The sequence below is a fragment of the Ochlerotatus camptorhynchus genome, unplaced genomic scaffold (genome assembly GCF_037179485.1).
Source record: "Ochlerotatus camptorhynchus isolate MF236.1 unplaced genomic scaffold, CSIRO-AGI_Acam_v1.1 ptg000577l, whole genome shotgun sequence".
In the NCBI taxonomy this organism is placed as follows: domain Eukaryota; kingdom Metazoa; phylum Arthropoda; class Insecta; order Diptera; family Culicidae; genus Ochlerotatus; species Ochlerotatus camptorhynchus.
In genome coordinates this window covers 4,497,654-4,509,672 of record NW_027041058.1, presented here as the reverse complement: position 1 = coordinate 4,509,672, position 12,019 = coordinate 4,497,654, and the positions used below count along the sequence as shown (strand labels likewise).

Genomic DNA, 12,019 nt, shown 5'->3' with positions numbered 1-12,019 from the left:
CGCAATTCAAAAACCAAGTAAAACCCTACTGGCTGGATTAGTGTGTACCGAGGGGGGAGACGGCTTTCATTTGAGTATCTCTTTTACTCAGAGTTGCTCAGAGCTACTCTGGTTTGCTCTGAAATTTGATCTAATTTGTGACGAAAAAGAATCAGTAGGGCATACAGTTTTGGAATCTGACCATGCAAATGTCAGTTCGATAACGAAACGAAAACAATGAATGAAGAAATTAAATGGATGCAATGTTTAAATAAGGAAATGATCTACCAGTTTATTAAAGTTTTGGCTATTTTATTAAATCACTCTGATGATGGCTTTCTGCAGGGCACTTTTCTCTTTGCAATGGTAATGAAAGTGACCAGGATCTTGCTACCGTAGTACCATGTAGTACTGAGCATCCAGATGCTAAGAACAAGCGAATGGATATTCCCTTCCGGTTACCAGCTCTGGTGGGGACATGTACTTGAGGATGAACTCTATGAGGGTCTCAGTTGCTAGAACAGGAAAATATAAACGTACAAACTATTCCACCAAGCCGCCACAGACGCCCCCAAAACAGCAACGTTATTGTGTGATGTTTGTTTTGCTAGCAGGTTCCCCGATGAATTGAGTATATTTCACGGCATAGATCACCAGCTGAAAACACTAACGTTCCTTTACACCGAAAACATTGACTGCTTGGGCTGCGCTGTCAAAACAATCGAGATAATAAAATCGTTCATCAGAGAGCAAAAGAGTTCCTCAGAGTTAAGGCCAGCGCACAATAGATACGTTTTCAGGTTTTTTGACAGTAAGCCCATGCATTATCTGTCAAAAAAACCTGAAAACGTATCTATTGTGCACTGGCCTTTACTCTGGATTGCTCTTAATTTCTCACTGTCTTCCCCTCGGTGTGTACGCTCCAAATGTGTAGCTCCAGGATTTGTTCAGTTGTCAATATTTTCAAATTTTGACCAAGTTATAAAATATTGAAGATTTTTCTGAGTGGCTGATTTTCTTTTGGCTTTACCTGATAGTCATCACACTTAGATTTTTTTCCCCGAGCTCGGCAATAAAAAGTGCGAAGTATTCAACAGCCGAGCCGTCGGATAATATCTCGGTAAAACCGGGTAAAACATTCAATTGCCGTGAGATCCTTGGTGAGATCGGCAAAGCAAAATTTACCCCAACTGTGAAATTTTGCCAAGCTCTCAGAAACAAACAATTTACCGTTTATCGGTATTTTTTTTTTCCTGGCAGTTTTTTGTATTTTTGTTTTTATTTGTTATTGAATCAAATCAAATCAATCAAGGCTTAATCAATAATCACGTCGGTCATAGCTTGTTATGAACAATGCGCAGAGCAAGGGGTAATCAACTCTGCACACTGTGCTGAAACACATCACGGCACACTGCTCGGCGCCCTAAGGCACTAGGAATCGGTGTCAGGACTAGGAATCGGTGGTAGATCTTACATCCCGAAACGTACCACGAAAAGGTGATCTACCCACGTTACGGGGCATGAGAGGTTACCACTACACCATCGGTGCCGCTGCATTTTCCAATAGCTGCTAAGGTTTCGCACTTTGTTGACAGTCGCTGATCTTCGCTTCAGGATGAATTCAATATTCCATCGAACTAGACGATCATATCCCGGGTTAGAAGTCAAACCTATCGGACTTTGCACGGATCCGTTTAATTCCCTGCAAGAATTGTTAAAGTGTGGTGATAAATAGCAGCGCCGAGATCATAGCCAGCAACAGCAATAACTAGATCACCCTCAGGGTCATCCACTTTTGCAACCAACGTGATTGCAACAATTGCTTGTCGTTTCCGGTAGCGACAAGATCGGAAATCACGGTTTACATGGGTCAATTCCACAGGCACGGTGGCCAAATACATAGCATCGTACAAATAATCCTCCTCGGATGAGCGATCTTCATAGCCACCGGTAGCTCACCCTGTTTAAGTAATCAGGATTTGTTCAATAAATATTAAAGGGTTATACGGTCAAAATTTGGTCAATATCAACTTGACGTATTTCTTTCAATTTTGCATTTAAAAAACCTGAACACCCCTCATTTTGAAGGTGTGTGTGTGTAGAATGTTGCTCCTATTTTGATTTTGGAATTCACTCTTCAGTTGTCAAAATGCCGTCCAAGCAAGAAGAGCAGCGTATCAAAATTTTGCTCGCGCATCACGAAAATCCGAGCTACTCGCACGCAAAGTTGGCGAAATCGCTAAAAGTTGCCAAATCAACCGTTACAAATGTAATTAAAGTGTTTGGGGAACGTTTGTCGACAGCCAGGAAGTCTGGATCGGGGGGAAATCGAAAACCGGAAGCCGCTGAGACGACAAAGAGAGTTGCCGGTAGTTTCAAGCGAAACCCTAACCTCTCTCTCCGAGATGCCGCAAATAAGCTGGGTGTATCGTCTACAACCGTGCATCGAGCCAAAAAACGAGCCGGACTATCGACTTACAAGAAGGTAGTGACTCTAAATCGCGATGATAAACAAAATACGACGGCCAAAGCGCGATCCCGGAGGCTGTACACGACGATGCTGACGAAGTTTGACTGCGTGGTAATGGACGACGAAACCTACGTCAAAGCCGACTACAAGCAGCTTCTGGGACAGGAGTTTTATACGGCAAAAGGAAGGGGAAAGGTAGCAGATGTTTTCAAGCACATGAAACTGTCAAAGTTCGCAAAGAAATATCTGGTTTGGCAAGCCATCTGTACCTGTGGCTTGAAAAGCAGCATTTTCATAGCTTCCGGGACTGTCAACCAAGAAATTTACGTGAAAGAGTGTTTGAATAAATGTCTGCTGCCTTTCCTGAAGAAACACGGTTGTTCCGTACTGTTTTGGCCGGATTTGGCATCTTGCCATTACGGTAAAAAGGCCATGGAGTGGTACGCCGCCAACAACGTGCAGGTGGTTCCCAAGGACAAGAACCCTCCCAACACGCCAGAGCTCCGCCCAATTGAGAAATACTGGGCTATTGTCAAGCGGAACCTAAAGAAGACCAAAAAAACTGCTAAGGGCGAGCAGCAGTTCAAGGCAAACTGGCTTTCTGCGGCGAAGAAGGTGGACAAGATGTACAAAATCTGATGGCAGGGGTCAAGCGTAAGGCCCGGCAATTCGGATTTGGAAAAGCGGAAGCCTAACTGAATATTTTTCCTGAATTTTATACTAATTGAACTTGAAAAAGAAATTTAATTTGATTTTTTAAATAAACGATTTCACCGATTTACACGCGTTTTCCCTTGACCAAATTTTGACCGTATCACCCTTTATCACTACATAGTAATAACAGCAACTCGATGATTAAAAAGGAGCTCGTTTGCCTAGTGGCAAACGTTTTTGCTTACTAAGCAGAAGAACGTGGGTTCAAACCAAAGTTCATTTGTGTTCTATGATCGTTAGGACATCAATTCAGCTTATCGTTTACCGAAACGAACCCTGCTGCAAATCCAACATTCTTACCCAACATCCCAGTGATTTCTCGTGGAAGTGCAGAGTGTCACGTCAACACATTTCTACCCAAGCATCGTCTATTGGTTCTCTGTGTAATTACCGAGGTAATTACAGCAGATCTGGCATTAACAGAGGAGCAACCGTAGGCGGTCAATCATGCTCAAAAATGGTCTAAAGTCCCAAAATGTATCTTGAAATCATACTTTTTTATTTCGTGATCGAAATTTGAAGTCCATGCATGAAATGTTTTTCCTGGTCTTTCCATCTTGAAACATTTTCCTCGTTCTAGAAGAATGAGATTTTTTCTTATACTGCAATCTAGAAAAGTTGTCTAGGTCACAGCGTTTTAAAAGTTCGTCTATGTTATATGAATTTCTTTATTTGTCCAAGTCCGAGACTTCGAACATTTTTCTCTGTGCCTCAATTTTTCGTTCTAATCACATCTCAACTTAGTAAATTGTTTGTTTTCAAACTAGGTAGAAAAATGAGTGCAGATTTTGGAAATGGAGGTTAGAATTGGACCATACTCTTGACTGATTTTTCGAGAACAAATGTATGGGATCTTCAACCATTTGTTTTATTTTAAAGAGCATGAAAAATGCTCAAGATGGTTTGTGAGTTTATAAAATATTTCGAAGTGGGTACCAATCAACGAAAGATTAGAACCGTATCTTTTCAATCAATAAATGTCACTATGGACCATCTTTTTATTATTTCAAAGCCACTATTTGGTCACTATTTTCATTATTTTAGTTACTAAACTCACTACTATTATATTACATACCCACTACTAGCCCTGAAAACATTTTCTCATATTAAGATTTAAAAAAGTACTCCCAAAAATCCAAATCACAACCCAATTCGTTAAAACTTGGCCAAATTGTTTGGAAATTCAATATAAAGTTCAAGCACCGTAATGTATTATTTACTACGTAAATTGTAAATGATACATACGATACATACATGCTTATAACAGGCTAGAGCGAGCAAACATTTATTAATCTTAATCAATATGTACATACACAAAATTTTATAAGATCAAATTTCAGTGTCAATACTGGGTTGGAAATAAATTATTTTCATACGGTTAACTATCATTATTTTCATATAATTCATTAGAAAATTTTCGGATGACATTACTGCATCAAGGAACATGTATTTTCGGAGATTTATTTGCATATTTTTCATACATATGATGGACTATTGATTATCTTTATTAGAGAGACTTTCAGCCATAGGCTTTTTCGTCTCTTATACGTAATATAAGAGAATAATAAAATATTACATTGTCTGATGAAGTGTAACCACATACATTACATACAAATCAGATAGATAAAAGATGACGAAAATGATCTCAAGTCAGCTTTTCTCATCAACAGATATGCTACTCACTTGTCTTGCTTGAATTGAGAAGCTTCCTGAAAAACTTTCATGCAAAAAGCAAACTCCACTCAGCGTAAACATTCACCTGATGGTGCTCACATTTACGTTCACCCACATCAAACACACCTTTGCCAAGAGGCCTAAAGTTGTTTTCGGTTCTGCATCTCTGTCTACCAGCCGGGCACTTGGCATCCATCTATTCCTTTCCAACCCACGTTCCCGGACACCACCAGCAGCGCAGCAGCATACACGCCTGTAGAAGGGCCTTTCGCGTGTAGCTTATACGCGTTGTTTTTACATGTGGATGCACTGCCGTGTGTATCTGTGTTGTACGACGAAGGGGATCCAAACAAACCGATGTTGGCTGACGGTTAAAGTCCCATCCCATCTATCAGCTATCCATCCAACCATATTCACGCCATCAGAGTAGTGGTTTCATTCGAATTCAGATTCATTAGCAGTTTGTACGTCGGCTGGAACACTTCGCTCTTTCTCTATCCGGGTGTTCGGTAGTGTGGTGCCCGCCGTGTATCTTCGCGATCCGCAACCAGTCTGACTCTGTGGTTCGGTGTGCTTGTGAGACGTGTCATAGCAGCTATAGTTGGCTACCTCCCCATCAATACTTGTTTGATTAGTTCACGACGAATAAGAAAAAGGTAGCTGGGTGTGGTGATTTAAGCTTAGAGAAGTTACTAATTGGTGGTGTAATAAGAAGTTGATTGTGAATTTCGGGATTAGGAATAACGATTTTTATGTGAAAGTGACCCCTGGAAAGTGAAGTGACCATGAATCGATTGAAGTTGAACGCGTTCGCGTTGGTAACCGTCCTACTGCCACTTGTTTGCCTCGCCCAGAGAACGCCATCTATTTCGTACATCACTCAGGAACAGATCAAAGATATTGGCGGAACGGTCGAGCTCGAGTGTTCTGTACAATATGCCAAAGAATATTCCGTCCACTGGATCAAGACCGGGCGCGATCGGTCCGACGTAGTGTTCCTCTCAACGGGTAGTGCCCTGGTTCTGAAGGACTCCCGTTTCTCGCTCCGATACGATCCATCGTCCTCCAGTTACATCCTTCAGGTCAAGGATATCCAGGAAACCGACGCTGGAATCTACCAGTGCCAGGTTGTGCTCTCGGTGACCAACAAGATCACGGCCGACGTCGAACTACAGGTTCGTCGCCCACCCATCATCTCCGACAACTCCACCCAATCGTTGGTCGCGTCGGAAGGTCAGTCCGTCCAGATGGAATGCTACGCCTCGGGTTATCCGGCACCACAGATTACCTGGCGTCGCGAGAACAACGCTATCTTGCCAACAGGTCAGTACCATCAGTCTTTTCTCTTCTACGCGCGTCCGTCCATCATGCTATATTACATATTATCACGATTTTCATCCTCACCGAGAAGTGCTTCATTCTGCCCTGAGATGGTGCTGGTTGTCTTGTTGATCTTTTTCATTTAGGAAGAAAAATGTTCATTCCTTCCCGAACGAAGAAGCACTAATACGTGCGGTTATGCGACGACAGGCCTTTCCATACTACAAGCAAGCCATGACGAGACGATCAAGACGCGGGGAACTGCGAAGAAAAGAACAAAAGAGCGATCGCAGTTGGCTTGCTAAATTATTTATTGTTGAATCATTATTTAGGTGGCGACGAATGCCTGCCGTGTAGGATGACTCATACAATAACATAGGGTTTTGCTGGGTCGGAAAGTGTTTGGATGGGGGTATTACTTGGGCTTATCCCAATTACCGTTTTTTGGGGCCAAAAAATAAACATTGTTCAATATTCCAGTTTCCACGCCATTCAGATGATTAGGTGTTCTTCTGGCTTCATTTGTTATGTGATTCTTATTATAATGGTGATTCTGGTTGAATGGTTACCAAAACGTAAAATTTGTGGAAAACACCCTGATCTAGATTAATTTAATTTACTTTCAACCAAATTTACCGAACGAAGAAGCCCTACTACTTTTTGCACCCATAAACGTTCATCTCGAGTTTACATTAAAGTTTAATTATAATTGAATTATTAGTTGAAGTGTGGTTACAAAACTTTTTCTGGACTAACCTCGAAAGCTCCGTAGATTCACATCAGGTCCACCAGCCCTTTAAGTTGATAGTGCGTAATGTGATCGTCAAATTAATGCAAAATTTTTCTTCGAATAGAAAACTCTTTTTTGGAAGCCTAAAAGAAATGTTCCCTGGGCGTTCCCAGCACGTTGAGAGATTTCAGGGAATCTATCCGGAGAACTTTGTTGACGGTTTCAGAGGACTTAGTGAAGATAGTGACTGGTCTGGAGGATTTGTGAACAAGATTTGAGAATATTTGCCGACAAATGTCAAACACTTATGTCACAAGGAAACTTGTACAGAGGATTTGTACAGCAAATCCAGAATTGGCTAGTCCGTTCTACTGAATAGAGTATGGTCTCCATTTCTACAGCAACGGGGTAAATCATATTGCGGCCATTCAGCGAAGATGTGTACGCTTTGCTATTCCGTCGGATCGATCATTGATTGCGGCACACTTCTACAGCAATTGAATGGTGATTGATGTCAATATCGGGCGAGTAAAGTTACGTTCTCGTTATTTCTTCAACATCCCAACCTCTTGCACAAACTAAATACGGTACTAATAACGATTTTCAACAAATGTTACAGTAGTTTGGATTCATCCAGTTTTAACGCTAGTGTTATTTAAATAAAAGTTGAATCACCCGAGGAATCACCCCCATTTGACATTTGACATTACACGCTTACTGTTACAGTACATTATGGCAGCATCTAAGCATACGTTGATTTCACAAAACATAGACCTGCTTTACCCCGAGCTTTACCCAGCTATCAATTCCTTCTGGAACCGGGAACATGAATGTTATTTTTGCAAGGCGATAGATATTCACAAATATTTTTTTTTAAATCTTTCTAAATATTCCTCCAATTATTCAGAATGATATGGAGGCACTTTCGTGATTTCTAGTGGATTTGCTTATTTCAAAGTGTCACTTGAGGCTTCTCATTTGTGAGTGTGGAAGACGAGGCGAGAGGTGTGGGGGTTCAGCTTCTTCCTGTTATTATCTGCTGAATAAGCTTAGTAATATTCTTAGCTATAGTAGCTAAGTAAAATGGTGAAGATTAAAAGTCAAGGAATTTCGCAAGACTCCCAACAAACTATTTTAGCTGCAGATTAGCTTATTCAGCTCATTGTTGCCTGTATAAGCTAGTCTGCAGCTAAAATTGTTTGTTCTCTGGAGTCTTCAAAAATGAATTCACAGAATTTGAAATGTTTTCAAAATTAAGACATATCTTCAAAACGAATGAAGAGATTCAACCTTCATATGAGACGTTTGCGTGTAGCACAAAAGTTAACAAAGGATCGAGGGGTGCGACACATCTAGGTTGTAGCAATTTCATCGTGAATTTCCCCAATCTTATAAACATCTTTTCATCTGTTCTCACCTGTGCCATCTAATCTCACACTTCTCGAATTTTTACATCTACTCGCACATCTACTCGCACCGCCTGCACCTAATCGCATCGCTCCACAAACGAACGAACAAAACAGCGAAGCAACAAAAGAAAGCAGTGTCAAATTTGTGTTTGTTTATGGTTTGGTGTCTCAGGTTTTGATGGTTTCTGCGGTTTCTGCTGTATTAATTTGCCGATTAAAACATGAAAGGACGTGTATTTCTGCTGTTTTTGCATATTTGCTTAGTCATCTTTAATAGATGCTACTTCTTAACATGGTGAGATAATCAAATAGAATATCCCTTACAGTTGAGCTCATTAAATTGTCACTACATAAAAACTGATTATTTCGACAGAATCGAGTGATCCGATGGACAATAAACCGCTGGACGTTGTGGAGAATGATGATTCGGATGGTAACTACTTTGATGAGATGGAATTCCTTACTAACCTTATAAAATACCTGATTCCGGAAGGGAAATATCTCTATGTGCAGATTAATCTTCAGCAGATGTATTTCGCTAGAAATGGTCATGAACAGCTGCCCTATCAATACCAGGAAACGAAATCCCAGCAACAATATCCTCGCATAAAACATCATGAAGAGGTTTTCTACTATGTATAGCCTTTTCGAGCGGTAGGTTTGGTTACGTCGCTGAAACAGTTGCACGAAACACAAATCCATGTTGTTCTTACTTTTTAAGGAAGCAATCGCCACTTAAAGCCATCGTAGGAATGGCTTTATACAAAAGCTGATGGACTAATGGTGCTGGTGAACTCTACCAGCTACACCAATGAAAACTACGGACCACTTCATCGGGCTACGGTGTTACGTCTAATCAATAGCAATTCAGACATAATTCGGCGTATGGCTAGGTTGTCACTGTACACATAACTGTTTCAGGTTACAAGTTCCTTAGAGCATGAAACAGTTATGCAACAGCCGGCACCATAGCACCAATAATCAGCACTATTTCGAGTATGAAGCCTATACGGTTTATATAGTATTCAACAAGTACAGATTAGTTTTATTTTTCAGAAATATAACTCTTTACTTAGACGGCGTCGGTGATTGCGCGGTAATCGTGACTGCTTTATCACACCAGTGGGTCTAAGTTCAATCTTAGCCAAGGAAAACAAAGCTTGCATTTTCTGTGGTTGGTATCAATGAAAATTTATATTTAAAATAGCATTTAAATGGGTTTAAATGGATTAAATTTTAGAAATGAAAATTACAAAGTTGATGCTTTTATTTTTCAAGAATGTAGTTCTTGTTTTATCACACATTATGAAAGTAGATGTCTATTGATAGTGCATAACAAAATGTTTAAAAAAGTCCAAAAGGAGGTTATTTGTGTTAGTAGTCATTGTGAGATTTGATTAATTAGATTAAATACAAAATTAAATAAATTATTTTAAATGCAGTTCTGCATTTGTGTACGCATAGGTGCGTAAAAACAGCGATTTCTATTCTAATGTTTTTGGTGCGCTTAGAAGCTACAACAAACAATTACTTCAATACATGTATTGATAACATCGGGACAATGTTACAACATGATTACGACCAAGTAATTCTCGTCCATTCCAGGTCTTTCAATCCCATCTGACTTTCACTGAGACAATCTTATTTTTCCTCGGACAACCACCGAAACCTTGAACGTGGTTATTGTCTGTAGATGAAATCAAGGACGAAGTGGCAAGAAATTTGAAATTGCACAGTTGGTTGAACGTTGAACCGTTTTTTCTTTATCGGCCACCAACATCTGATGCACTTATATGTATCTACAAGAGACGAAATATGAATCATTAATATTCGAACAGTAACGCAATTGTGACTTAAAACATCAACTTCACCAAACTCTGCTCTTACTGCATCTATAGAATGTTAGGTCTTCATAAGCTGGATTGCATCTTCGGATGAGCCCGAACTGGAAGCGCTAATCATGATTTCAATAGCAAACCGGAGGTTATCGGATTCTGTAAAAGGTGTGGATTTTGTTTGGAATGTTTTCGAGTTTGAGAAAGAATTGAATGTATGTAAAACTGTCGACTAGTAGCTAGACTGTCTCGGATCAGTGGAATCTACTGCTTTAGGTTGGTTACAATGGTCGAAAATGTTGCTCTGATTACCAACGTGCCAGTAAATTTCTATCAGCTTATGAATGAATGTCTGTAATAGTAAACTCGTATCGAGATCCAAGACAAACATTTGGATATTGTTGTGATTCGATGATAGAGGTCGTTTATATCGAAGAGGTTCACTAGGCTAATGTAGCTCTTTCACATTTTTATATTGAAAATATGCAGCCAGTATTCGGTCGTCATGAGAATGTAGCAAATTGTTCGGGTGTAATACAATGGTGGCCAACATCCTAGAAAAAATGTGAATAACCAGTCCGGCTGCTGTGGAGTTGTTCTGCAGATCTCTAGTCACATTATACTAGTGATCAAACTCGTCAAACTATTCAGGTCGTCGGGTCTTCTGGAATATTCTCTTTTAGAAATGAGCGTAACATCATTATTGTTCAAATGAATTATATATTTAAGTATAATTTAGAAAGTCGGAAATATTATAATACGTGGGCAGCAGCTGTTGCTGATCAATCAACTCCTTTTGGTTTTATCAATAATGACAAAATAACACATGAACCACACCTCGATCAAATCCATAACTTCTTGTTGACAGCAACTTCCACCGGTTTTGACTCTTCCAAAATCATCTCACTGAGTAGTTTTTCTAGCAGATTCCTCGGAGGTGGTAGTCTTTTGTATTGCAAACAAATTCCTTAACGTCGAGTGCATTTATTTGGCGATACAACATCTTGATCAGTTTCTCTAAAGTGAAGATAAAGAATTACCATACAATTCACTGGTTAATCTTACCAACCATCAGAAACTGTCCTGTTTTTCGCTGAACAACTGAACGTATTCCTCCTGCAGTAATTCCTCCAAAGCAAACTCATAGTCAGACAACATTCAACTGATCCAAACTGTATACGAACCAGCTAAGGGATGAAAGTCTCTCTAAAGAAGCAAAAGAACTGATCCAAACTCGTTCGAATCCAGCACGCTGGCTGCACAAGGTCGGAGCGATTATTCGTATTCTTGCAGAATCTCCGAGAACTGTTAAAAGCGATGATTAATCTCAATAGTGATCAACAGCGGGTCCGATAAACACATTTATCACTGCTGATACCTCTTCAAATTACACAGTACAATATGATAAAATAATAATTTTTCACTTCACACTCACACCCTTCTCGCAACATCCAAATTACTGTGTTGATATCAAAATTTCAAAATCCACTTCTATCTTTTGCATCTTTTGCAGTATGGAAAAGTAGATGAAAACGAAAGCGAAAGGTGGAGAGAAATCTGACAAAATTACACTGATCCAAAAAAGGACATTTATCGTGGCTGCTATCTACATGGCATTTTAGATGTGTCGCCCCCCTCGCAAAGGATGAAGGCCAATCATCAGCCGTGAATAGAATATAATTATGAAATTCAAATTCGGAGCAGAGTTTAGTTTAGATAATCTGGAAAACATCGAAATTCCTCCATGCAATGCAAAAATAAATAAAATAAATGTATTCCAAGCACAATGATACCACAGACAAACAGACATAACTCTCACAATCACATTCTTTGCACGCTCCAAATAAGGTTTTAGTTGGGACTGTGCACCCATTTGTCATGGTGGCGC

General features: G+C 39.9%; 1 protein-coding gene across 1 annotated transcript in view; it reads left to right on the top strand.

Moving 5' to 3' along the window:
* The first annotated feature begins 5,281 nt into the window (after positions 1–5,281).
* Positions 5,282–12,019, top strand: part of Lac (Lachesin) — a 53,541-nt gene continuing 46,803 nt past the window's right edge. The window contains exon 1 of the mRNA XM_065236953.1: positions 5,282–6,160. Within this exon, the coding sequence (XP_065093025.1) occupies positions 5,623–6,160 (538 nt within the window). The 5' untranslated portion in view covers positions 5,282–5,622. The remainder of the gene's footprint in view (positions 6,161–12,019) is intronic.